We start from the raw sequence: 26,390 nt of genomic DNA, 5'->3' as shown, positions 1-26,390 counted from the left end.
CCGCAGGCTGACGCTCTATCCACTGAGCCAAACTGGTTAGGGCTGCTTTTTTTTAATGCCTACATTAATCCTGCGTGACATCAATATCCATTTCAGAGTAAGGATCTGAAGCTCTGAGAGGTCAATGGTTTGCCCAAAGTAATGCAGCGAGAGATGTAGACAGAGATGTCTGGGACCTAGCGCACCCTCAGCTCAGGCAGAGGGGCCTCCTGGGTATGCCATTACCTGGAGACCAGAATACCCTGCGTCCAAGACAGAAATAAAGGGTGCCCAGCCCCGGGCGACCGGAGGTCCCGGGTCCCACCGTAAGCCTGGATCGGTGCTGCCCTCGAGCGGCGAGACCGCGGAAGGCTAGTCCCCCCCACCCCCCGATCCCGCTGAAAACGGCGGGCACTGGGACCACGATGCGCCCCGCTCACCTAGTTCCTGTAAAACCGAGTTTACTTTTCACAGGACCCACTCGAGGGTCTGCAAGCCCCACCGCGTTTATCATCCAACTTTAAGACTAGTAGTGGCCGAGTGCAGGCAAAAGGCGGGGCCCTCTGCAGGTCTCAGTCGCCCCATCTGCCAAGTGGGCATCTTAAGCAGCCAGTGGCCCCAGGGGGATCGCGAAAGGAAAACGCTCCCTGCGTTATGTGCGGCGCCAGGCCAGCAGCCTGAGTCACCGCTCTTGGTTGTCGTTTCCATCTCACGGGCGCCCCTCCCCGGCCGCCCGGTTTCGGTGGGTCCTCCAGGAAGAGCCCCGCGACGCCGGGCCGCACGCTGGCCACGCCCTCTGCGCAGGCGCCGCGGCCCCGCCCACAGGCTCGCAGATTCGTGAGGCCGGCTCCCCGGGATTACTCGGGCCCCGATGCTCAGCCGGAAATCCTCATCGGACTTTGAGGAGCTTTGGGCCATAGCCACCTTCCTCGGGTCGGAGTTGGGCAGTCCCCCTAATTGTATGGGAAGAAAATCCAGAAAAGTGGCTGACTTGCCAACAGGGCTTGCCTAAACAGGCATTATTTTCTTGACTTCACCCAAGCGGGTAAAGGGAGGCAAGAGCTGGGGCCAGAACCTGTGGCGAATCTGCAGCCTCTGGGACGTTTGGCCGCGCAAGGAAGGGGCAGGCAAGAGGAGCAGAGGAGCCCGCGTCTCGTCCACCCATTCGCCCCGCCCGCCTGACGAATCTGCGCCCGTTCAACGCGCCACTCAAATCTCCCCAGCTCTGCCCGGCCGCCTCCCCTTCGCCCCGCCCCCTTTCCTCGGGGACTAGCCGCTGCTTTCGTCGCCGCCGATTCGTCAACGGCCCCAGGCCAGAGCAGCTGGACAGCCGTGGGGAAGCCCACTCTCCGGGGGATGCGGCCAATCTCCAGGCCCCCTAGGCTGCAATTCTCAAGCCTCCTAGGGCGCCGGCCGAGGCGAAACCGCTATCCTCGGCCCCGTTGGTCTCCCAGTGGCGCCCGTGGCGAAAGTGCGAATGTCGACGCTGTGCCTGCTGGGCCTCGCGCAGGTGGCGGTGGTGTTTGGTGCGCGCGCCGGGGAGGTGGTGGTGGGGGGGCGCCGCCGCCGCCACCGCTGCGGGGCCGGGTCTCGCGCTGCCGCCGCCGCCGCCGCCGCCGCCTCGCGCCACTAAGGTGCCGCGCGGGGTGGGGGGAGGGGGAGCCGCTCGCCACGAGCGGGTGAGTGGGGCCGCGCCGCGCGTGCGCGGGGATGGGGGGGGCAGAACGCACCGGGGCGGGAGGAGAGGGCAGCGGTGCGCGTTCCCCTACCCCCCCCCCCCCCCGCCCAGATTCGGGGCCGAAGCCGGGTCTCGGGCTCGGTCTCGCGGTGTTTCCAACGCCCCGAATAGGTGCCACCTCTTGGCGATCGGGGCGCGGGGACCCGAGCGGGTGTGTGGGAGCGGGAGCCGGGCTTGGCCCGGGCCGCTGGCCGGTGAGGAGGCGGGAGGGGGCGGGGCCTGCCAGGGGGCGGGGGAGGGGTCTTGCTCGGAGGGCAAGGGGGGCGCGCGCTGGGTAGAGCTGGGGGCACGAGATGGGCCTGGTGGGCTGAGGGCAAGAGTTGGGAGGTGGAGAGAATGTGTGGTTACGGTGGGAGAGTGTACTTGGAAAATCCGGGGGAGCCACGGGTCCTGGTGAGGTGCGGACCCCGGGGTGATCAGCGAGCCTGGAGTCGCGGCTAGGCGGTGAGGGCAGCAAGGGAGTCGGGCCCCGATCTGAACCCCCTTGCGGGTTCCTCTCGTCACAGTGTAAATGAGCAAAGATGGATCAGGAAGGTGGGGGAGACGGGCAGAAGACCCCGAGCTTCCAGTGGCGCAACTACAAGCTCATCGTGGATCCTGCCCTGGACCCTGCCCTGCGCAGGCCTTCTCAGAAGGTGTACCGCTACGATGGGGTCCACTTCAGTGTCAACGTGAGTGCCCAGGCCTTTCCGCCCCCGGGAGCCCCCAGGCCCCTTCTCCTGGGGGCTGCTCTGCGCCCAGCACTCCCATGTCCAGAGCCTGCCTCCGAAAAAGTGGTTCGCCAGAACCCAGCTCCTTTGCATATGGGTCTCCAAACGGGCTTAGCGCTCAGCCTGTGGTTTCACCTTGAGCTGTCTTTCTGTTCCTGCTTTCCTTCCTAGGACTCAAAGTATATTCCAGTCGAAGACCTGCAAGACCCCCGCTGCCATGTCAGGTCCAAAAACAGAGACTTTTCCCTCCCGGTCCCTAAGTTTAAGGTACGTGTCTGCCGAGGCCGTGGGGTGGTGGCCCTGGGAGGGAGTGGAGGCTCCATCCTGGCCGTCTTGTCTTAATGTCGCTGAATTAGAGCGTTTCCCAGTGACAGGATCACTGCCGGTCTGACCGTCTGTGCGGCTGTGGGACTGAGTTGTTCTGGACAGGAAATCTATTTATCTTCCAGAAAGGCGTGGGTGAGGTGTCCCAAGCCGGGGGCTGACTCCTGGAATGACATACAGACGTGTTTAGCTGCTGCACTTACCACTGTGTGTTCCTGGACAGCATATGTATTCCTTGACAGTGCTCTGGCCTGATACCCCAGTTTCCCAACAAATAAGGGGGTGATCAGGCCAGGGGCTCCATCCCTGGAGTCCTGTTCCTCCCCTCTCCTTTGGCCATTTGATCCTCCACCTTGTGTCAGAGGATTCCATGTCTCTGTCCAGGCAGGATGCTCATCGGGCCTTGGGCTGGGCCTAGAACACGGGTGGTTCTGGTTCTCCTCACTAATTCTTTCTTCTTCACTTTTAAATAAATCATTTGCGGGGCCCCCTTACCCCTTTTTTCACTTTGTGCACTTTCCCTGGACAATCTCTTTCACATTCATGATTTTGACTGTTACCAAAATGTGCATGACTTCTAAGTCTGTTTCTAGCCAAGGTCAGTCTCGAACTTCGAACGTGTAATGCCAGGTAGTGGGAAGCTCCATCTGGAGGCCCCACAGACATCTCAGGTTCGAGATGCCGCAAGCAAATGATCTTCACCCCTTTAATCCTGCGCTCGCTCCACCTACTTAGCTGCACAAGCTAGAAACCTGGCAGTCACCCTAGGATTCTCCTTTCCTTTATCTGCCGCATAGTCTGTCACAAAGTTCTGCGACCCTTTTTCCTAAACCATTTTATCTGAATTATTCTATTTCCATTGCTGTATCTTTCTCACATACTCTTGTATTCATCTCACCTGGTTTCCTTGCTTCCATTCTCTTCATTTCATGTTCCACCTGCTGTCATTGTTGCTGTAATTTTACTATTCTCTTATTTTACATTTGCTGCCAAGTCCATGTTTTTGTGCATTGACATTTATGATTATTGAGCTGGTCAAGCCTCATCTCCTGCCTTGATGCTGCTCACCTGTGTTCCATCCTCTATACACTCCTCAGTTTCTAGGAAATGCTAAGTTATTTCATAATTTCATGGCCTTTTACCAGTAAGCCCTTGTAATTTTGGTGAACTCCTGTTTATCCCAAAAGCCCAGTACGAATGACACCATCTGTGTGAATGCTTCCCTGCTCCCCTCTGGACTCCCAGACGCACTCTGTACCCCTCTGCCGACACGCACCGCCGTGGCATAATTGTATGTGTCTCTGTCTTGTCTATTTTTCTGACCAGGAATCTCCTTTTTTTTTTTTTCATCTCTATATTCCTTGTGCCCGGTCCATGGTAATTACTTAGTAAAAGCAGAGTTAGTGAGATTTCTTTACATCTGGTTTCTTCCATGTGTGTTTATTTCTCAGTTCATACCTTTCTTTTCCTGGTTCTTGCCATTATTCTGTGGTGAAAGAACTCGAGAGAGAGAGGAGTTGAGACTGATGTATCCCTTGTTGGGGTCCCCTGCCCTTGCCCCTGAGTTTTCCAGTCCTCTCTCTCTCGATCTCATGGGTCTCTCTAGTTTCCCAAAGGAAAAAGTATTCCGGCCCCAGACTTTGCGCTTGTCCCCTCCACAGCTGGATGAGTTCTATATCGGGCAGATCCCGCTGAAGGAAGTGACGTTTGCCAGACTGAATGACAACGTGCGGGAGACCTTCCTGAAGGACATGTGCCGGAAGTATGGCGAGGTGGAGGAGGTGGAGATCCTGCTGCACCCCCGCACGCGCAAGCACCTGGGCCTGGCCCGCGTGCTCTTCACCAGCACCCGGGGGGCCAAGGAGACGGTCAAAAACCTCCACCTCACCTCCGTCATGGGCAACATCATCCACGCCCAGCTCGACATCAAAGGTGAGGCCCCGCCGCTGCCCGGCTGGCTCTGGCAGAGGTCGGACATGCGCCTGCCGCTTGGGGTGAGCTGTGATCAGGTTCACGATTCCTCATCGGAAACTCTTGGGGCCGGATGGGTTTCTGAAATCAGAATTTTACAAACGGATTGTGGTACACGTGTTTTTTGTGTGTATTTGGCATTATTTGGGCTGCACCGGCATATGACTGTTTTTGTAAGAAAGTGTATGCAGGGTCACACTAGGTTGGACAAAGAAAAACTAGAGTAAATAGCCCTGGCTGGTTCAGCTCAGTGGAAGGGTCTCCGGTTCGATTACCGGTCAATGGCATGTGTCTCAGTTGCAGGGCGTTTGTGGGAGGCAACCAATCGACGTATCTCTCACATCGATGACTATCTATCTATCTATCTATCTACCTATCTGTCTATCTTTCTCCCTTCCTACCTTTCTCTTCCCTCCCTCCTCTCCCTCCCTTTAACTCTCTTAGAAAAAAATCAATGGCAACTATATCCTCAGGTGAGGATTAAAAAACAAACTAGACTAAATAGCTTCAGCTCAGGTCAGGTTTTGACACTAAATTCCCCAAAATCCTAGGTTTTGAAACTTTGGATGGAGAAATAGAGACCTGCATGTATACTAGTAGGTGAGGGAAGGAAGCAGTCTGTTAGGAACATGGGGAGGGTTGTGGCGTGCTGTAGCACAGTGCCATCTAAGGGAGACAGCGGTTAGTTGGCATTAGCCAATGTGCAAGTGGGAATGAGGACGCATATTGCCAAATAATCTGTGTGGTTTTTTTATTTTAAAGCAAGAAATCAAGGTTTTTGTATCATCTCATGATTTAAAAATGTTACATCTCCCCAAAATAGTTTTCAGTGATTATGTAAGGCAAATAAAAGTTGATTTTTGCAACCCTCAGTCTATAGGATGAAGAATACGATAGGATCTAGCATTAGACAAGCTGGGTCTGAATTTGAGTTCTGCTACTAACTGACTTTGTGCAGGTCAATTTTCTTTAAACCTGTGAAGTAGTTGTACTGATGCTTTCCCTTCTGGTGATCGTTCAGGGTAGTGACATGTAGAAGAAACTGTGTGTCGTTTGTAGTAGTTGTTACGTGGAGATGAGGTAGAACGTCCCAGATACAGAGATAGGGAAGAAGAATTGAAGTCCCCAAACCCAAGATCAACTGGAGGCCTGAGGAATAAGTGGGAAAACCATATTAGGAAGGAGTTGTTTTCTCTCTGACTCTGTTGGCTCCCATTTCTCTCCCTCTAGGACAACAACGAATGAAGTACTATGAACTGATTGTCAATGGCTCCTACACCCCTCAGACGGTGCCCACTGGGGGCAAGGCCCTGAGTGAGAAGTTCCAGGGCCCTGGTGCGGCCACCGAGACGGTGAGAAGCTTGTGGTTGCCACAGCCCTAGCCATTGGGCACAGTCCTTGATGCCAGGACCAGGCTTTGGGAGGCTCTGGACTTCACTGCTAAGTATAGGAAGAGCCAAGAAAAGAGGCCTAGATGCTTTCACAAGACAGGCAACGGGGATTCTCAGTTTGGGGAAGGGTGAATTGTTAAGTGGTAACTGATCTCTCTTCCTTTCTCCCTGCTCCACTCTCCCCCTCCAGACTGAGTCCCGCCGCCGCGCCTCCTCTGACACAGCTGCCTACCCAGCAGGCACTGCTGTGGTGGGCACTCCTGGCAATGGCACCCCCTGCTCCCAGGACACAAGCTTCTCCAGCAGCCGACAAGACACCCCATCTTCCTTCGGCCAGTTCACCCCTCAGTCCTCCCAAGGAACCCCCTACACGTCTCGGGGCAGCACTCCCTACTCTCAGGACTCTGCCTACTCCAGCAGGTACCGAGTGAACACCCTTTGGGACCCCCAGATTCTGGGAGCTGCCACTGGAAAGAAGAAACGAAGTCGAAAAGGGAGTTGGGAAGAATTTGTCCTAGTTTGTCTGTGGATTCAGCCAACTAATCCCTGTTCTCAGGGAACGCACTCTAGCTAGGAGCCCCACAGCATTTAGATCAGGGGCCCTCAAACTACGGCCCACGGGCCACATGCGGCCTCCAAAAACATTCATCCGGCCCGCCCCGCCGCGTGTGTTTGCCGCCGCTGCCTGTTGCTTAGCAGCCGACTAGTTTTTTTTTTTTTTTTAAAGTATATTTATTGATTTTTTACAGAGAGGAAGGGAAAGGGATAGAGAGTTAGAAACATCGATGAGAGAGAAACATCGATCAGCTGCCTCCTGCACACCCCCTACTGGGGATGTGCCCACAACCCAGGTACATGCCCTTGACCGGAATCGAACCTGGGACCCTTGAGTCCGCAGGCCGACGCTCTATCCACTGAGCCAAACTGGTTAGGGCCCAACTAGTTTTTTTTTAAACTATAGTCCGGTCCTCCAGCGGTCTGAGGGACAGTGAACTGGCCCCCTGTTTAAAAAGTTTGAGGACCCCTGATTTAGATCTTCCTGTCGGGACAGCGTAGAAGGGCTCGGGGACAGAATTGGGACCCTAGGGGTGGTCACACAGAGCTGAACCCAGCTAACTCCTGCACCTCCTCTCCAGCACCACTTCAACCTCCTTCAAGCCCCGGCGGTCCGAGAACAGCTACCAGGATTCCTTTTCCCGTCGCCACTTCTCTGCGTCTTCAGCCCCCACGACCACCTCTGCGGCCATCCCTGCCACCACTGCAGCCAGCGCCACCTCCGCCACCTCCTCCTCCTCACTGTCCTCGTCCTCCTCGTCCACTTCTTCCTCATCCTCCCATTTTCGTGGTTCTGACTCCAACTACCCAGCATATTATGAAAGCTGGAACCGCTACCAACGCCATTCTTCCTACCCACCCCGCCGGGCAACGCGGGAGGAGCCCCCCGGGGCACCTTTTGCTGACAATACAGCTGAGCGCTTCCCGCCTTCCTACACCTCCTATTTGCCCCCTGAGCCCAGCCGCCCCGCTGACCAGGACTACCGGCCTCCCGCCTCCGAGGCCCCGCCCCCGGAGCCTCCAGAACCTGGTGGAGGCGGTGGTGCCGGGGGACCCAGCCCTGAGGGAGAAGAAGCTCGGACCTCCCCCCGCCCAGCCTCACCTGCCCGTTCTGGCTCCCCAGCCCCGGAGACCACCAACGAGAGTGTGCCCTTCGCTCAGCACAGCAGCCTGGATTCCCGCATTGAGATGCTGCTGAAGGAGCAGCGCTCCAAGTTTTCTTTCCTGGCCTCTGACACGGAGGAGGAGGAAGAGAACGCCACCACAGGCCCTGGGGCTAGAGACCCGGGGATTGAGGTGCCTTCTGGCTCAGGTCACGGGCCCTGCACGCCGCCTCCAGCCCCAGCTAATTTTGAGGATGTGGCACCTACAGGGAGTGGGGAGCCAGGGGCGACCCGGGAGTCTCCCAAGGCCAACGGCCAGAACCAGGTGAGGTTGGGGTCGGCCAGCGGGGATACCTGGGATCAGGGAGGCAGGGTTGCGCCCAGGGGGAGAGGGAAGGGAACTAGCCGAGAACGGATTTGAGGAAAAGCCCAGGGAACAGGCAGAAGCTTTCTGTGACCCTCCTCTGCACCCCTACAGGCGTCTCCATGCTCTTCTGGGGAGGACATGGAGATCTCCGACGACGACAGGGGCGGCTCACCCCCTCCGGCCCCAACGCCCCCCCAACAGCCTCCCCCTCCTCCCCCACCACCCCCTCCTCCCCCTCCCTACCTGGCTTCCCTTCCCCTTGGTTATCCCCACCAGCCTGCCTACCTCCTCCCACCCCGACCGGATGGGCCACCGCCCCCTGAGTACCCCCCGCCTCCTCCGCCGCCCCCCCACATCTATGACTTTGTGAACTCCCTAGAGCTCATGGATCGACTTGGGGCTCAGTGGGGAGGAATGCCCATGTCCTTCCAGATGCAGACCCAGATGCTAACTCGGCTCCACCAGCTGCGGCAGGGCAAGGGCTTGACTGCTGCCTCGGCGGGTCCCCACGGCGGGCCCTTTGGGGAGGCCTTCCTCCCGTTCCCGCCCCCACAGGAGGCGGCCTATGGCCTGCCCTACGCTCTGTACACGCAAGGGCAAGAAGGCCGAGGGGCATATTCCCGGGAGGCTTACCGCCTGCCTTTGCCCGTGGCAGCTGAGCCCCTGCCCTCTTCAGTCTCGGGAGAGGAGGCCCGACTACCACCAAGGGAGGAAGCAGAGCTGGCAGAGGGCAAGGCCCTGCCGGCAGCGGGCACTGTGGGCCGCGTGCTGGCCACCCTCGTCCAGGAGATGAAGAGCATCATGCAGCGAGACCTCAACCGCAAGATGGTGGAAAACGTGGCCTTTGGCGCCTTTGACCAGTGGTGGGAGAGCAAGGAAGAGAAGGCCAAGGTGAGGGCCGGTGCCTGGGACTGGGGAAACTTGGGGCTCCACACAGCTCAAGACAGGAGGAGGATCAGGCACGTAGGCAAGGGTGGCACTCTGGTTGGACGGGACTGGGGCACAGAGAGCAGTGGGGAAGCATGAGCCTAAGAGCCTGAAGAACTGTCCTGGCCCCACTGCCTCCTTGCAGTGGACAAGGCCCCTGAGCGTCTGTGGGCCTCTGTCTTCGTGTGTAGAGTGGGAGGGATAGGAGCTGCTTCCTAAGACGGATGGGACGGAGTGAGCAGACTTGTGAGGAAGTGCCTCTGCTGGGGCTGGTGCCGGGGAGGTGGCACAGATGTGCATCAGAGGGAGGAGCGAGCAGATGCCGTTCTCTTTTCCTGCGGCCTGGGCGTAGTGCCAGGCAGGGGGCAGGAGGGAGCACCTGGGTTCTGAGGCTCAGCCCCGCTCCCGCCTGCAGCCATTCCAGAACGCAGCCAAACAGCAAGCCAAGGAGGAAGATAAAGAGAAGACGAAGCTCAGAGAGCCAGGCCTGCTGTCCCTCGTGGACTGGGCGAAGAGTGGGGGCACCACCGGCATCGAGGCCTTCGCCTTCGGGTCAGGGCTGCGGGGGGCCCTGCGGCTGCCTTCTTTCAAGGTACCAGGACTGGTCTTGCCCGGGAGGGTGGGGACGGGGCAGCCCCCTCCTTGGGTACAGGGAGTGTCTGAGGTCCAAACGGCTCTGTGTCTCCCCTCCCGCAGGTCAAACGAAAAGAGCCTTCAGAAATTTCCGAGGCCAGCGAGGAAAAGAGGCCGCGGCCTTCCACTCCCGCTGAGGAAGATGAAGATGGTGAGTGGGAAGGTCGGGTGAAGGAGAAAGGGGAAAGGTTATTTAGATTCTGAAAAGGAAAGCGAGAGGCAGGGGTACAGGTGTCTTAAAGGCAAAGAGCCAGGTGGAGATTTGGTAAAAGGTTAAAATAAAGCAGTTTTGAGAGATGAGAAAAGCTTCAGATGGGACAGTCCTGGATTTTAGTTACGGTTTTTACACTGGTATGTTGATTTAAGTTTTCTGTATTTTAATTTTCCTTTTGTAAAATAGAAATAATAGCTTTCACATCTAAAGATCACAGAATTTCAAGGTTAAATAGGTTAAGCTCTTGTATGCCTTCTTACCAATTTGCCTAAGTTTAAGCTATTGGTTGACACTTTGTGTCTGGAAAACTTCCTCATTGAGTCTGATCTGCTTGCCTGGAAGCCCATTGGCCTTAGCAGTATTTTCTTGGGCCAGGCATCTGCCCAACCCAGAAAACAGTGAAAGGTGAAATGAGTGTGATATGTTTAAAACTGTAAAATATAAGGTATTGCTGAGGGTTTTGTGCTAAACTTCAGCTTCTTGTCTATAAAACGAGGTCTGCCTGGTGGGCCTGGGGGAGGATCAGCGACCGCGTGTGCACAGCCCCTCCCCCAGGGCCCAGCACTGGCAGCTCACTGCTGATGGTACATTGTCCTAACCACCACTCACCTGGGCCTAGACCCTGAGCGAGAGAAGGAGGCTGCAGAGTCAGGACGTGCAGGGACCAAGCCCCAAAAGCGAGATGAGGAGCGAAGCAAGACCCCGGGCAAGCACCGCAAGTCCTTTGCTCTGGACAGCGAGGGGGAGGAGGCGTCCCAGGAGTCCTCCTCGGAGAAGGTGAGGAGCCAGGGCGCCCGGCCCCGCCAGGAGCCTACCTCCTGTGTCCTGTGCCCAGGGCCACTTCCCTGTGGGCTGGATCCAGGCGGCTGTGCCTTCTGGAGGACCAGTCGCCCTTTCCTGTTAGTCCCTGTTTATCCCTTTCCTTGAGGAGGAGGAGGAGGAGGAGGAAGATGAGGAAGATGACGACCATGAGGAAGCCATGGGTACTGCAAAGAAGGAGACAGAGGCCTCAGATGGTAAGCACAGACAGTACCGTTGAATTCTGGGGGGGGAGAAAGGGCTTCTGCCACCTGCCTCGTCCTTTTCTGAACCCACGTGTTGCTGCTGGATTTGTTGGCCACCGTTGTCCTCACCCAAAACAACTACTCTTTGGTACCCTCAGCCCATTGTAAACAACGTCCCCGACACCCAGAAGGTTCTCTCCTGCTTACCTCTGCTCCTGAAACAAGGCTTCCCCCGAAGACAACCCAGCAGAGCCTGTTTCTTTTCCCAGGCCCTTGAAATAGAGGCCGCGTTCTCTTGCTGCCCTTCGATGCTGTCAGAGCGAGCCTTCCCATCTGTGAGCTCTGCTCTTCCTTAGGGCTCAGCCACTGAGCCAGGCCTCCCTCTTCTCCCTGCCGCTGCCATTACCAGACACAGTTGTGCTCTTCGGTGGAACACCTGTTTGTTCCTCCACATTTATTGAGGCTTGGGTACATGGTTTAGTCTTTCTTTTCATTCCTTTGTTTAGAAATATATAGGTTAGGGCCGTGGTCAGCAAACCGCGGCTCGCGAGCCACATGCGGCTCTTTGGCCCCTTGAGTGTGGCTCGTCCACAAAATACCACGTGCGGGCGCACACGTACAGTGCGATTGAAATTCGTGGCCCATGTGCAGAAGTCGGTATTTTGTGGAAGAGCCACACTCAAGGGGCCAAAGAGCCGCATGTGGCTCGCGAGCCGCGGTTTGCCGCTCATTGGGTTAGGGGAAAAGTCAGGTTTACAGTTGTTTGTACGGAAAGTAATCCAAAATAATAATGAAAGAATAAACTGTGCTTCACGTACTCGCAACTTGTAAACCTACTTTTGATCCACCCTGTACATTGAGCCCCTGTTCTGCCAGGCACTGTCCTCGGTGTTGGGGACACATCAGTGACCGGGAGGGGGAGACATCATAAACAAGTGAACAAATAGTAGCACTTGAGATACAGATATGTGTTTTGAAGAAGATCGAATAGGTTAATGAGGCAGAGAGTAACAGGGTGGGAGAACTGGAGAAAGATGGTGCCATTTCTGCAGAGGCCAGATCGGGGGGACTGATGGTCTGAGAGCCTCTTTTCAGTAAAGTGCGGGCAGAGTTCCCTGCCAGGAGCGCGTGTGTGCGGCCCCTACACATCCACTTGGCCCAGACGCCTTCCGGTTTCACCACCTCCGTGTTTCTTGAATTGTCGCCTGAGCCCTGCTGGCCTGCCTTTCTCACTGAGAGGCTGCAGCGGTTTTGGATGATTTTCCGTCTCCGTTTCCATGCTTCCCTCCATTCCCAGCCATTTTCCAGCCTGTCGGTGGAAACGCACACTGGCCTCTGTTAAGTCCTTTCCTGGCTCCCCGTGTCCACAAGGCGACTCCTCAGCCCGACACTGTAGGCCGCTTATAATCCAGCTCTTGCTTATCTGTTTGGGGTCATTTTCCAGACCCTCCCTGGCCACCGGTACCTCTGTTGTAGTTTACCCAATTATGTTCCTCAAAGACTGCAAAATTCTTAATTTCTTAGAGCCCGGCAATGCATTGTCATATCCTAGAAATGCAGAGCATGTAACAGCCCTGAGCTGATTCTGCCCTGGACTCCACTCAGTCTGTTGCCCAGGAAGTGTCTGTAGGAAGCTCTGTGGGAAAAGCGTCGGTAGTTTGAGAGGACTGCTCACCAGCTCTCAGTGCCCCATCTTCTCTTAACCTTTGACATCCCTGCTTAGCCCCACGTCTGATTGGTGAGCTCCTACTTGTCTTTCTTGACTTGGGCATCTCCTTCACAGGGATGCCTTCCTTGACTTGACCCTCCAGGCAGAAATCAGGGTTTCCCTTTGCCAAGCTCCCCAGCCCTTCCCACTGAGGCTGACCACACTCTGAACCAATTGTGTGCTTACCCAGCTCCTTGAGGCGGGGGCTTCCCAGCACCTAGCACAGAGCCCAGCACTCCACAGTAGTGAGTCAGTGACTGAGCCAAGTGAGGGATCTTCCCATCTCGCCTGATTGCCCCTTCTGGATTTCCAGGCGAGGACGAGGGAAGCCTTCCGTCCTCCAAATGTTCTCTGTATGCTGACTCAGATGGTGACAATGATAGCGCCTCGGACTCAGAGAGTGGCAGCTCGTCCAGCTCCTCGTCTTCGTCTTCCTCCTCATCCTCATCCTCGTCATCCTCATCGGAGTCCTCTGAAGAAGAAGAAGAGGAAGAAGAGCAGCCAGCAACCATCTCCTCAGTGTCACCGCCACCTAGAGACGTCCCTGTGCCCCTGCCAGCACCTGTGGAGGAACCCAAGCCAGAGAGGATCGCAGGCTCCCCCGTCACACTGATCCCTGAACAGAAGTCTCCAGCAAGGCCTGCAGGTAGGTGATGAGAGCGACTACATTCAGCAGGTAGTTGGGTCAGCAGAGCTGAAGAAAGAGCAGTAGGCTGGAAGTGAGGTAGATATCTGAGAGTAGTGAAAGTATGGATGTGAAAATATGTGTGCCCTAGAACAGCCGTCGCCAACCTTTCGGACCTCACGGACCACCAGTTGGCGACCGCTGCTCCAAAGGTTTCCTTAAACCAGCGGTTGCCAACCTTTCGGACCTCATGGACCACCAGTGGTCTGTGGATCACCGGTTGGCGACCGCTGCCCTAGAGGATGTTTGGGATGAGAGAAGGGGGCCAGAGCCTTATAGTCTTATAAGAGACAGGTGGGCGCCCTAACCGGTTTGGCTCAGTGGATAGAGCGTCAGCCTGCGGACTGAAGAGTCCCAGGTTCGGTTCCAGTCAAGGGCATGTATGTACCTTGGTTGCAGGCACATCCCCAGTAGGGAGTGTCCAAGAAGCAGCTGATCGATGTTTCTCATCAGTGTTTCTGCCTCTCTATCCCTCTCCTTCCCTCTCTGTAAAAAATCAATAAAATATATTTTTTAGATAAAAAATAAGAAGAAAAAGAGAGAGAGAGACAGGTGGGCAAAGGGGAGCCAGCAGAGGCTGAACAGGAGTGATCAGATCAGATGGGCGGGAAGGAAAGTGGGAAGCTTGGAGTTTCTGAAGGAGGGAGTGGCTTGTATCAGCAGGTCACACGAGAGTCTGTAAGATAGGAAAGATGTCTGTTGGATTTGGCAGTTAGGTCACTGGTGACCTTATCAATTTCATAGAGTGGATCAGACTGGAGCCAAGTTATGGCTGTGAGGACAGGCAATAGAGATAACCGATCTTCTGCGAGGGTAGACTAGTCTTGTGAACGAAAAGAGAGTTGAGGGTTGTAATTATATTAGCATTTATTGAGTAATGAGCCTGGCACATTGCAATTTTATTTGCTCATTCAATTTTCATAACATTCTTTTTTAATATATTTTTATTTATTTCAGAGAGGAAGGGAGAAGGAGAGAGAGAAACATCAATGATAAGAGAGAATCATTAATCGGCTGCCTCCTGCACATCCCTTACTGGGGATAGAGCCCAAAACCCAGGCATGTGCCCATGACCAGAATCGAACCCGGGACCCTTCAGTCCGCAGGCTGACACTCTATCCACTGAGCCAAACCAGCTAGGGCTTTTTTTTTTTTTTAATTATTTTATTTTTAATCCTCACCAGAGGATATTTTTTCCATTGATTTGCTGAGAGAGTGGCAGAAAGAAGGAAAGACAAAGAGAAACACCAATGTGAAAGAACCACATTGATTGGTTGCCTCCTGCATGTGCCCCGACCAGGGCGCGGGCTGGGGAGGAGCCTCCAGCCTATGTACGTTCCCTTGACCAGAGTTGAACCCGGGACCCTTTGGTCCACAGGCCAGTGCTCTATCCACTGACCCACATCAGCTAGGGCAATCCTCACAACATTCTCATTCCCATTTTACACCTGAGGACTTCGAGGTTCAGTGAGATACTCAGGTTACCCAGCTGGGATTGGAGAGACAGCAAGCAGCAGGGTTGTGGAGGGTTAGCTTTACAAAGAAGGTGAACTTGAGCATGTTCATGCACTGAAGGGAACAGGGAGCAGGTAGATGAACCAGGAGAGAGAGGAATGCTTGCTGGATTAGCATGGGGGGAGCGGGGTACTCTAGGTCTGAGGCTAATCTGTCTGTAAATAGGAGGTAAGGAGATGTGGGGTTTCATGCCTGAAGGCTCCTTTTTCACTTTGCCGTAGGAAAGTAGGACATTTTCTGAGGCTGAGGGGCTGGGTGGAGTAGGAGCCTTGGGAAGAGAAGAGAGTGGGAGTGAGGATGAAAGCTGACTGGATTTGCCACAACTCGGAAGCCCTGCTGAGGCTGGGGGTTCTGGGTCAGGGAGGAGAGAGGGCCGGTGGGGTAGAGTCAGGATTGGGGGTCTGCAGGGTAGAGGTGGGAGAAGGACGTAGGAAGTTCTGTGAAAGGAGAGGACAAAGTGAGGGCCCTGCACTAGGGCCAGAGAAAGAAAGACGCTAACTTAGCAGGAGGGCGATAGGCTGGAGGGAGGTAGAAGGACGGGACATTGAAAAGGTCCAGTGGGCCCTGGCCGTGTGACTCAGTGGTTACAGCGTCACCCCGCACCAGAGGGTCTCGGGTTCGATTCCTGGTCAAGGGCACGTACCTGGGTTGCAGGTTTGATCCTTGCTCAGGGTCAGGGCGCATGTGGGAGGCAATCAATTGATGTAGTCTCTCTCAATCGATGTTTCTCTCCCTCTCTCTCACTCTCCCCCCACCCTCCCTTCCACTCTCTGAAGAGCAATGGAAAAAATACCTTCAGTGGTGAGGATTAACAAAAAAAACAACAAGAAAAGGTTCAGACTGAAAGGACCTGGGAATGTGGTCAGAGGGTAAGGAGTGTAAGTTTCAAGGTGGAGCTATTCTAGAAGGTGACAAAGCCAGGTGTGTGACTGGAGGGTAGCTGAGGAGGAAGGAGGTTGCTGGAGATGTGAAATTGGGTAAGTAGGTGGGATATCAGAGTTCCGGAAATAGATGGCAAGGGTGGGAGAGGAGAAGGCAGATCCCTTAGTTTTTAGGAAATGATAGGGAAATGCAAGTTGCCAGGGACACACCGATTAGAGGACTGTGTGGTCCGATGGCAGGAGCCTGGGACAGGGTTTGGCTGGTGGAACCCGAAGACGGACCTGCTGCCTTTAGGACCTGCTTTTCTTCTGTCTTCCAGTCTGGTTCATTCTTCTTCTGCAGATGGACTTCTCTGCCCCACAGGCAGACCCACTCCTGCCCTAGAGCCTTACTCTCAGGGAAGTTTCTGGTTGGGCTGGCGTGGGTCGGGTAGCCATCAGTTAATGAGGGTCAGTCATGCAGTAGAAACTGGCTTCTGGGAGTTGTGTCCACTAGGAAGGTGCCCCAAAAGCTCTCTCCCTAAATGGAAGGCGTGGCCCGGGAAACGTGTGCAGCAGCTGAGCGGGGAAGGGCCTTTCCTCTCCGTAAGAGCCAGGCTCCTGGGGGAGGGGCCGGAGGGGAGGCTGTCCCAAATCGCTGGAAAGAGGTGATGCGAGGACTCCACCTGGAGAACCTGGGACGAGCACCCCAGGGCCTGGCTAGCTTCAGAGTGGACACCGGGCGGTGTCCAGAGCCTTGGGACATGCAGGCTGAGGGCTTTGCTGAGGTTGCCAGACTGGGGAACATCTGTTCAGGCGTTGGACACGTGTGATAACTGCCCGCTCGGGCCGGGCCTGGTGCCGGCTGCCCTTTAGCTCTGAGTGGTGGAGCTCGATGTGAAACCACTGAGTCCCAGTGCAGAGCGTCCAGGTCAGCGTAGGGCCGTGGGGAAGAGGACAAACTCAACTGCCTGCCGGGGGGTAGATCTTACTCTGGCATTTGCTGGCTGTGTGACCTCGACGTGTTACTAACCTCTTGGCCTCAGTGTCCTTTTCTGTCAAATGGGGTCAACAACAGTACCCATTCCCTAGGGTTGTTGTGAGAATTAAATGAGTTAATATATGTAAAGGGCTTGGGTCAGTGCTTGGCATCAAATATGAGCTATTCATGTATTGCAGCCAACCAGAGGACAGACCATGGGGAACCACCCGTCTTCTGGTTCTGAGAGGAAGGTGTTACCCATGTTTGAGGAAGTCAGGGAGCCTTCACAGAGGAGGTGGCATTGAGCTGGGCCTCGAAGCTGCATGTCAGCTTTCCCAACAGGCAAGGGGAGAGGCATTCCAAACGAAGGGAACCTGTAAGCAAAGGGCCAGCGGTCGGACAGGCCATGCTGGGGTGGTGGAACCTGGATGAGAGGGCAAAGCGTGAACTGGCCTCCTGAGGATTGTCTGATGGGTCAGATCGGCAAGACGGCTGCCCGGGGAAAGGCTGTGTGTGTCGAGACCCCTGCGTTCTGCAGCAGACTTTCGGGGGGGGGGGGGGGGGCAGCAGAGGGAGGGTGTGCTCCTCCTGTGCGGTTGTTGGGGAGACAGCATGGCCTGTTCAAGGATCCTGTCCCTCCCTGACTGCCCCGCACCCTTGGATCTCAGCGTTACCTTCAGCTTCTCCAGGGGCACTTCCTGGCCTCTCCTCACTTGGGCGAACCCCCAGCGATGTTTGGGGGAAAGTGGGAGGAAGGCAAATTTTATAAAATATTTTACCACAAAGATTCTGCTTCTTATATTGTACCTTTTTCACCTCACTAAACAGAGAATACTGTTTGTGGTTGAAATGATGGGTACTTTAATTCAGACCTGGCTCATTGTATCCTCGTAAATGCAGCTGGCAGAAATCGTCTGGGTCTGTGTGCCTGCTTGTCGGATGTAGTTCTGTCACCACCAGTCTTGTAAAAAGGCTAGAGTCCGAGTGTTCGTCGCCGTAGAGCCCCACCCCACCCCCACTCCTCACAGTTTGGCTGTGCATCGTTTCATGTCATCGTGTCCATTGCACTTAACCTCCGAGTGCTGTGCAAGTGTCTGCTCCACGTGCTCTCCATACCTGACACAGGCGGTGCTCAGGGCATGTGGGATGTGTGAGTGACAGGTGTAGAATCCCTCCTGGCCGTGCAGGCGAGAGGCCGGCAGCGTGGTCCCTGAGCGCGGGTGTGTCTGCTGGCAGCCGAGGGGAGCATGAGTGCGGCCTGTTGAAGGGCAGCTGGGTGTGGACTCCCGGTGAGGCTGGCCAGCCTCAAGCTCCTAATGAATCTCAGTCTCATGATGTTGGGCCAAGAAGCTGACCCTCTCCCTTCCCTGTGCTTCCTTCCCTAGGTGCCACTGAGGAACCAGCACCCAGTGTGCCCCAGCCTCCCCCAGAGCCCCCGGCTGGGCCCCCAGCCCCTGCTCCCTGCCCCGACGAGCGCCCCTCCTCTCCGATCCCCCTCTTGCCTCCACCCAAGAAACGCCGGAAAACCGTCTCCTTCTCTGCTGTGGAGGAAGTGCCAGCCCCGGAACCTTCCCCAGCTGCCCCACAGCAGGTCAAGGCTCCTGGCACCATCTCCCGCAAAGCCGCCCGGGGCGTGGAGCGGACCATTCGCAATTTGCCCCTGGACCACGCATCTCTGGTCAAGAGTTGGCCCGAGGAGGTGTCCCGAGGTCGGAGCCGGGCTGCAGGCCGAGGCCGCTCTCCCGAGGAAGAGGAGGCTGAGCCAGGGACAGAAGTGGACCTGGCGGTGCTGGCCAACCTGGCCCTGACCCCAGCCCGACGTGGGTTGGCTGCCTTGCCTCTTGGCGATGACTCAGAGGCCACGGAGACATCGGACGAGTCAGACCGCCTGGGCCCCCTGCTCAGCCACATCCTCCTGGAGCACAACTATGCCCTGGCCATCAAGCCTCAGCCCTTCGCACCGTCCCCGCGGCCGCTGGAGCCAGTCCCTGCCCCTGCAGCCCTCTTCAGCTCCCCGGCAGATGAGGTCCTGGAGGCCCCTGAGGTGGTGGTGGCTGAGGCAGAGGAACCAAAGCAGCAGGAGGGTGAGGAGGAGGAGGAGGAGTCCGAGTCGTCCGAGAGCAGCAGCAGCAGCAGCAGCAACGGGGAGGGGGCCGTCCGACGGCGCAGCCTCCGATCCCACACTCGGCGCCGGAGGCCACCACCGCCACCCCCTCCCCCACCGCCTCCCACCTTCGAACCCCGCAGTGAGTTTGAGCAGATGACCATCCTGTATGACATTTGGAACTCGGGCCTGGATTCGGAGGACATGGGCTACCTGCGGCTCATGTATGAGCAGCTGCTGCAGCAGACGAGCGGGGCCGACTGGTTGAACGACACCCACTGGGTCCATCACACCAATATCCTGAGCCGGAGGCCGCCTTCTCAGGACAGGAAGAGGCCCGGGAGCGGGGCGGGCTTCCTGAGGGCACTCGGGGGGCAGTGTTCTCTTCAGACGCCTTCTGGTGTCTGCGCTCCTCTTCCCCCCTGTCCGCTTCTTTTCGCCACCGACCTTCGGCCTGGGTCCTTATCCTCTGGCTACCTGGGTGTTTTCTCTCTGCCGCCTGCCTCTTGTCTGCCTCCCAGAATTTTTCTGGCAGAAAAGGTGGCCTCAGACTTACTTCTCTCATCTTTCTGTCCTCCTCATACCAAGTATGCTCGGGGCTCCAACCAAGGTCAGTTACCCTTTCCTTGGGCTGGGACTGGAGGGACGGGGGAGTGGGGCCCCAGGGACCTGGCCAGCGCGGAGCCCATTCTCTTCCTTAACACACCCCGCACTCACCAACCTGAGCGCCCCCAGACGCAAGCGGCGGCCCCAGGACGGGCCCCGGGAGCACCAGACGGGCGCGGCCCGCAGCGAAGGCTACTACCCCATCAGCAAGAAGGAGAAGGACAGGTACCGGGACGTGTGCCCTGTCTCAGCCCGGCAGCTGGAAGGGGCGGACACTCAGGTGAGCCCTGCCCTGGCATACGGCCCCCCGGCACCCCCTTCCCATTGCTGCCCCGTCACTTACCTCCTCCTCCGTCCGGCTCTCGCAGGGGACTAACCGTGTGCTTTCGGAGCGCCGATCTGAGCAGCGGCGCCTGCTGAGTGCCATTGGCACCTCCGCCATCATGGACAGTGATCTGCTGAAGCTAAACCAGCTCAAGGTGAGGGGCGGGGGCTCCAGCAGGGGAGAGACTCAGTGAAGGGCAGCATCGTGGGGTCCCTCGGGTGCGGAGGGGTGAGTGGCTAGAGCACCCTCCCGCCTGGAGAGCTGCAGGGAAGCCAGGGGACAGGTGGGGGGGGCACCCAGCAGCAGTCTGCCTTTTGCTCTCTAGTTCCGGAAGAAGAAGCTCCGGTTTGGCCGGAGCCGGATCCACGAGTGGGGTCTGTTTGCCATGGAACCCATCGCAGCTGATGAGATGGTCATTGAGTATGTGGGTCAGAACATCCGCCAGGTGAGCAGCCCCACACCCAGCTCCCAACCCACCGGCACCCTGGGATGCTGACACGAGACCCATCCAACTCTGGACAAAGCCCCACATACCCTCCTGCCCAAGGCCTAGCCATTGACACCACTTCCTCCCTCCCTCCTTCCCTCCCTCCCTCCCTCCCTCCCTCCCTTCTGTTCTAGTAGTGGGCACTAGTAAAGCAGTAAACTGGATGTTAATGATGCAGCAAGAGCCAAGGCTAATAGTATCTCTCCCTTTAAGGACCTCAGTTTAGTGGGGAAGACAGGCATTGAACAAGTAACTACAGTAAAGGATGGCGTTTGCTTGTTACAAAAGGGGAAGTTCGGAGAGACTGGGTGGTTGGAACACAGTGATGTTTACACCGGGAGCCTAAAGGATGTTGAACTCCCCGGGCTCAGGTGAGGGAGGCACAAGGAGGGCGCTGTGGCTGATCGGAAACTTGGGTCAGGCAGGGACATACAGCAGGCGGGGCAGGGGAGGCCAGGCTCCCCAGAAGTTAGGAGCCACATGAATGAGTTTGGACCGATGGTGAGAGAGGAGGAAAGTTGCTGTGAAGTGTTAAACAGGAGAGGACTTGGGAGGTTGTGGGCTCCCTCTGGCTGCAGTGTGGAGAGAGAACTAGAGACAGCAGTGCGGTGGGAGTGGGGGCTGTGGCAGATCCCCGTCAAAGGTGGGCTTCCTGGGCTACGCAGCGGCAGCCAAGGTAGCAGGAGTCTGTGGGTCCAAGACAGGCAACCCCGTTGGCTCTGCAGAGTGAGAGCAAGGGGGGCGGTGAGGCCGTTTCTCAGGGCGCTGCCTCTAACAGCTGGGAGCAGGAAGGGCTGCCAGTGAGGTGGGGCGTGAGGAGGAGCAGATGTGTGATTCAGATGAGTTCCGATCGGAGCTTGTAGAGGAGGCACCAGCAGCTCCCCTGAGGTGGCTCTGGCTGCAGAGGGAAGCTGGGGAGGAGTCCCGCACTGAGCCAGCCGCCGAAGCCCTGGGAGAGACCACCCACGGGAAGGGCGCGGAGGTTGTGGCGCCCGTTTTCTGGGAAATAGCAGTTGCTCCTCCTGCAAGAATCTGGGTCCTAATGTGGACAACCAGCAGCAGCCAGTGGGAGTCTTTTTTGGAGAGAGGGTCCTGGGAGGAGAGATGAGTAGAATTCAGTCCGTGAAATGACCACTCATCTTGGGAAGTGCCACAGCCCCACGGTAGACTGGGGGCCAGGCAGACACTCCAGGAGCAGCCAGTGCCCATGTCCCTGGGGTCCTCTTGGGTGGCTGATAATGGCAGTGAAGGTGTAGGGTTGGCCACTAGAGGGAGGGCTCCTGGAAGCCAAGTCAGGAGTGTCCACAGGTGGGGTTAGTGGGAGCCAGAGAGAGAGCTGCAGACCCAGGACAGGTCATTGTGGCCCCAGGATGGCAGCTGAGAGACTGCAGACCCCCAGTCACAGAGGCTACCCCCCGAAGGGCAGTCCCTGACCGTCGCGCCCCATCCCACCAGATGGTGGCCGATATGAGGGAGAAGCGCTATGCGCAGGAGGGCATTGGCAGCAGCTACCTGTTCCGGGTGGACCACGACACCATCATCGATGCTACCAAGTGTGGCAACCTGGCGAGGTTCATCAACCACTGCTGCACGGTGCGCTGGGGCCTGGCCAGGGCGGTGGGGTCCAAGCAGAGGGCACCCAGCTCACTCTGCTCCCTCCTGCAGCCCAACTGCTATGCCAAGGTGATCACCATCGAGTCCCAGAAGAAGATCGTGATTTACTCCAAGCAGCCCATCGGCGTGGACGAGGAGATCACCTACGACTACAAGTTTCCGCTGGAGGACAACAAGATCCCGTGTCTGTGCGGCACCGAGAGCTGCCGGGGCTCCCTCAACTGAGGTGGGCAGACGGGCGCCCACCCCCCTATTTATTCCCCTTGGTGCCCTGAGCTCCCAGCACCCCAGCCTTAGTGGGCTCAGGAGGGCCCACATGCCCCCATCTCTGAATATGGAGTTGGGCCCCTGAGCCCTGCAAGGGAGCCTCAGTCCCTTAAGGCAGTGTCTGCCTCCCCTGTCACCCCTGCCGCCCACCCCCTAATTTTTTTCTTTGCGGAGAAGAAGCTGTAAATGTTTTGTAGCTGCCAGAGCTGTTTCCTGTGGAAACCTGGGGTGCCAGCCTGTATAGATCCTGTTCTCGGGGCTGCACAGCCCTCTCGCTTTGTGTTCATGGGGACTTCCCTTCTGTGCCCTGCGTGCACCCCTCCCCAGTTTAGGGGTCTCTAGGGGCAGTGGCCATGTTCTCCCCCTGGGGAGGGGGGCCCTGTGCCTCCCAGTCCTGGGGACTCCGTGCCTGGAACCCTGCCTCATCTTCTGTTCCTGCCAGACCCTGTGGGTCACCCTTCTACCCTGGTGTCTAAGCTCTGGTTGGGCCAGGCCAGGATGGCGGGGGGAGCGGGCCCTTCCTGTTGGGCTGGATTGTACATATGTTAATAGCGCAAACCCAATGCCACATTTTTATAATTGTGATTAAACTTTATTGTACAAAAAGTGCTTGGTCAGTATCTTTGGGAGAGTAGGGTGGGATGGGGGTTGAGGACAGGGTGGGGCAAGTGAAGAGGGGGAAATGGGTGGCCTGGGGTTGGGGTGGGTAGAGGGGCTATGGGGCAAGAACCCAGACCCGCAGACAGCCACCATTGCTCTGGGCCACCTGATAGGCTGGCACAGCCCCCTAGAAATCCCCCAGCAAGGCCAGCCAGACCTGGCCAAGGTCAGGCCTCCATTCCCAGAACCACAGCTGCTGCTGGGCTTCTGGCCTCCTGGGAAATCCAGTATGAGGCAAGGACTGACATGCAGGAGTGAGGTCACTCTGCCTATTCCATCCCTTCCCCCAAGCCCCTCAGTGTCCATCCAGCAGGTTTTGGCTTTCCCGACCCTCTTCCCCAAGTTCTTGGCTGGAACCGGATGCCAGTGGAGCGCAGTGGCCACCAGGGGGGGCCCTGTGGCAAGAGAGTAGGAGAGGAGGGGTGGAGGCTGGGCTGGTCTGTTCCTGGAATGGCCAGGAGGGAGGAGCAAGCGGAAGGGGACAACCATTTATCGCTGGCCGGAAACGAGAGAAGACCGGCTCTGGTGGCTAGTTTGGGCACCCTGGGACTGTGGCTGCAGGTAGGCAGAGCTGATGTCTGAGGTCCCCTTCCCTAGCCCCAGCCCTGCCCACCTCCCTCTCCTCTCCCTCCTTCCCTCCCTCCCTCCCCCACTCTGTTTTTATCCCAGAACCGCCCCTCCACCTCAAACACTGAGTCCTTCCTGCAAGCCCTCACCATATCTCAGTAACCAGTTAGCAGGGTCAGAGGGCAGGTAGCCTGGCTGCTCACCCACCAGGAACAGTTGTGGCCCCTGGTCACTGCTCCAGTCCACTAGGCTAGAGGCCCCTTCGAGGAATAAGCAGTGGGCTGCTGGTGCTGGGGCAGGTCGCACACCGCAGGCAGCTCAGGTGAACCAGGGTCTCTCCCTAGCAGGACATGGCAGACTCGGCACAGGCCCAGAAGCTGGTATACCTGGTCACAGGTGGCTGTGGCTTCCTGGGGGAGCATGTGGTCCGAATGCTGCTGCAGCAGGAACCCCGGCTCCGTGAGCTGCGGATCTTTGACCTGCACCTGGGTCCCTGGCTGGAGGAGCTGAAGACAGGTGATGGTGGAGGGGAGCCGGGGGGAGGGCGCGGACTCCCTTCGCCGTGGTGGAAAGGGTGATGCCTGTCTGTGTTCTCCAGTGCGCAGGAATGGGGTGAGTGAGTCACACTGGAAGCATGTGGTTCCCAGGGGTGTGGGCTGAACCAAACAGCTGATGTGGGCTCAGCTCTGACGTTGCCTCTGGCTGCCCTACCCCTACCAGGGCCGGTGCAGGTGACTGCCATCCAGGGGGATGTGACCCAGGCCCACGAGGTGGCAGCGGCTGTGGCTGGAGCCCATGTGGTCATCCACACAGCCGGGCTGGTGGACGTGTTTGGGAAGGCCAGTCCTGAGACCATCCATGAGGTCAACGTGCAGGGTGAGATATCCCCCCGCCGTTCTAATAATGCGCGTAATACCGGCCCATGGCCTGATCGTAACTGTGTGTGTCCCTCCCCCCGCTCTGACCTTGACCTCTGTGATTCTCCTGCGTCAAACAGTCCTGTGTGCACTCCTGTCCCTGTGACAGAAGGCCAGCCCTCGCCAACCTGTGTGGCTTTCCCTGGGCCTGGGGAAGGAAGCCATACGCCTTCATCCAGATGGGGGATGGGAAGGGGAAAGGTACAGAGAGGGAGGAAGCTTCAGTTTGGACACACACCCCGCCTCCCCAGGCACGAAGAATGTGATTGAGGCTTGTGTGCAGACTGGAACACAGTTCCTGGTGTACACGAGCAGCATGGAAGTTGTGGGGCCCAACATCAAAGGCCACCCCTTCTACAGGTGAGCTGGGGTTCCCCCCCAATACCTTCAGAGCCCATCTCCCCTCAGCATTAAGAGTCTTCTCTCCCCCACTAGGGGCAATGAGGACACCCCCTATGAAGCAGTGCACAGACATCCCTACCCTTCTAGCAAGGCCCGAGCTGAGCAGCTGGTCCTGGAAGCCAATGGAAGGAAGGTGAGGCGAGGAGCTGCAGAGCCACGGCCGGCTGGCACCTCCCTGCTATTTCCAGCTTGAAGAGGGCAGGCCGCTGGGTCCTAGGTCTCAGCAGTGCCTACCTTTTGTTGCCAGGTCCGTGGGGGGCTGCCCTTGGTGACATGTGCTCTGCGTCCCACCGGCATCTATGGTGAAGGCCACCAGATCATGAGGGACATCTATTACCAGGGCCTGCGCCTGGGAGGCCGGCTCTTCCGGGCCATCCCAGCCTCTGTGGAGCACGGACGGGTCTATGTAGGTGAGGCCCGGGCCAGGCAGGGGGAGGCTAAGAACCTGCATGGTTCTGGGAGGGGTGCCGTGTGTACCCTGCAGAGAAAAGAGCCTGTACATGGGCTAGGGTGGACGAGGAGGTGTGGGCCACAGGGAAAGGGTATCCTTGCAAGTTGGGAAGGTCATAGGCAGAGGGAGAGGAGGGGGCAGCATCTACATGGGCCCAGAGGGGAGGTGGCTTGTGTGTGGGCTGGCCAGGGAGAGCAGCAGCTACATGATCACAGGGACACTCAGGGGCATGTCCTCCCGACTCCCTCTGGCAGGCAACGTGGCCTGGATGCATGTGCTGGTGGCGCGGGAGCTACAGCAGCGACCGGCATTGATGGGTGGCCAGGTGTACTTCTGCTATGACAAGTCACCCTATAAGAGCTACGAGGACTTCAACATGGAGTTCCTGGGCCCCTGCGGACTACGGCTGGTGGGCACCCGCCCGCTGTTGCCCTACTGGCTACTGATGCTTCTGGCTGCCCTCAATGCCCTGCTGCAGTGGCTCCTGCGGCCGCTTCTGCTCTATGCGCCCCTGCTCAACCCATACACCTTGGCCATGGCCAACACCACCTTCACCGTCAGCACTAACAAGGCTCAACGCCATTTTGGCTACGAGCCCCTGTTCTCATGGGAGGAGAGCCGGACCCGCACCATTCGCTGGATGCAGGCCATGGACCGTTCGGCCCAGTGACAGTGGAGCTGGGCCCGGAGCTCAGCGTAGCACATCCATCCGGGCCCCGATGGAGAGGGAAGGCTGCACTCTAGGGCTGGCGGGTCCGGAGCCAGACCGGCTGTCCTGGGGCCCTCATGCTAAGCCATGAGCACTGCGTCCGTGTCCTGCTGCCTCCGTTCTAGGGCAGGATGTCTTCGCTCTCACCCCAGGCCTGCTGTCTGGTTGGCGGGGTCGTGATTTCCCTGATGTTCTCACTGCCATCCCGTTGGCTTTCCCAGCAGGAAGTGAGTACAAGTTCCACAGGCCTCCTGCTGGCCTCCTGCTGGCCTCCTGCCGCCCAAGCAGGACCCTCGGCCGGGGCTCAGAACGAAGAGACTTTCTGGCTCCCCCTACCACCTCTGTCCCTCCGGGAGGGTCATAGCCCCATTATTGTAAAACATGTATCACCTTAAGGTGTTTATCTTTTCATTCTCCTCAGTGAAAGCTGAGGAAATCTATATTTTCACTTCTTCCCACCCCGCTACCCAAATGTAGGCCCTGCGATATTGTGAGGTCTCTGCCTGAGGGTGCCCCAGAAACTCTGTGCCTGCCCATGCCCTGGATTAAAACTCCTTTATCTACATCCGTGTCCAGTGCCTGCCCAGCTCCCTGGCCTGCCTCCCCGTGTCGCCC

The 26,390-nt window shown here is 57.4% G+C and overlaps 2 protein-coding genes and 1 long non-coding RNA gene across 20 annotated transcripts; 2 read left to right on the top strand and 1 right to left on the bottom strand.

Moving 5' to 3' along the window:
• Nucleotides 1–821: 821 nt before the first annotated feature.
• On the top strand, nucleotides 822–23,778 carry SETD1A (SET domain containing 1A, histone lysine methyltransferase). 13 transcript variants are annotated; one of them, XM_059692212.1, is made up of 20 exons: nucleotides 1,514–1,658; nucleotides 2,224–2,388; nucleotides 2,599–2,694; nucleotides 4,413–4,683; nucleotides 5,953–6,074; nucleotides 6,304–6,533; nucleotides 7,250–8,096; nucleotides 8,250–9,029; nucleotides 9,481–9,657; nucleotides 9,762–9,849; nucleotides 10,532–10,689; nucleotides 10,817–10,928; nucleotides 12,938–13,270; nucleotides 18,052–19,065; nucleotides 19,484–19,656; nucleotides 19,745–19,855; nucleotides 20,027–20,146; nucleotides 21,644–21,781; nucleotides 21,854–22,028; nucleotides 23,644–23,778. In XM_059692212.1, the coding sequence occupies exons 2-19, from the start codon at nucleotides 2,239–2,241 to the stop codon at nucleotides 22,025–22,027; spliced, it is 5,094 nt and encodes a 1,697-aa protein (XP_059548195.1). In that variant the 5' UTR covers nucleotides 1,514–1,658; nucleotides 2,224–2,238; the 3' UTR covers nucleotide 22,028; nucleotides 23,644–23,778. The 13 variants fall into 13 exon arrangements, with proteins under 13 accessions (XP_059548190.1, XP_059548194.1, XP_059548195.1 ...); XM_059692207.1 differs by lacking the exons at nucleotides 1,514–1,658; nucleotides 23,644–23,778 and adding an exon at nucleotides 822–1,489 and having other exon boundaries at nucleotides 21,854–22,675; XM_059692211.1 differs by lacking the exons at nucleotides 1,514–1,658; nucleotides 23,644–23,778 and adding an exon at nucleotides 1,484–1,505 and having other exon boundaries at nucleotides 21,854–22,675.
• Nucleotides 20,380–23,763, bottom strand: LOC132232720 (uncharacterized). The gene is made up of 2 exons (XR_009452469.1): nucleotides 23,625–23,763; nucleotides 20,380–23,272 (listed from the first exon to the last, which is right to left on the bottom strand). It is a non-coding gene; the product is annotated as an uncharacterized LOC132232720 (long non-coding RNA).
• On the top strand, nucleotides 23,090–26,340 carry HSD3B7 (hydroxy-delta-5-steroid dehydrogenase, 3 beta- and steroid delta-isomerase 7). Of its 6 annotated transcripts, none has more exons than XM_059692221.1 (7): nucleotides 23,090–23,290; nucleotides 23,644–23,812; nucleotides 24,017–24,172; nucleotides 24,465–24,573; nucleotides 24,649–24,748; nucleotides 24,863–25,025; nucleotides 25,282–26,340. In XM_059692221.1, exons 1-7 carry the CDS (start codon nucleotides 23,090–23,092, stop codon nucleotides 25,734–25,736), a joined length of 1,353 nt encoding a protein of 450 aa, XP_059548204.1. In that variant the 3' UTR covers nucleotides 25,737–26,340. The 6 variants fall into 6 exon arrangements, with proteins under 6 accessions (XP_059548204.1, XP_059548203.1, XP_059548207.1 ...); XM_059692220.1 differs by having other exon boundaries at nucleotides 23,641–23,812; XM_059692224.1 differs by having other exon boundaries at nucleotides 23,641–23,812; nucleotides 24,863–25,021; nucleotides 25,292–25,433.
• Nucleotides 26,341–26,390: the final 50 nt, after the last annotated feature.

This window comes from Myotis daubentonii, chromosome 4 (assembly GCF_963259705.1).
Source record: "Myotis daubentonii chromosome 4, mMyoDau2.1, whole genome shotgun sequence".
Classification (NCBI taxonomy): domain Eukaryota; kingdom Metazoa; phylum Chordata; class Mammalia; order Chiroptera; family Vespertilionidae; genus Myotis; species Myotis daubentonii.
This window is presented reverse-complemented; position numbering and strand designations above follow the sequence as displayed.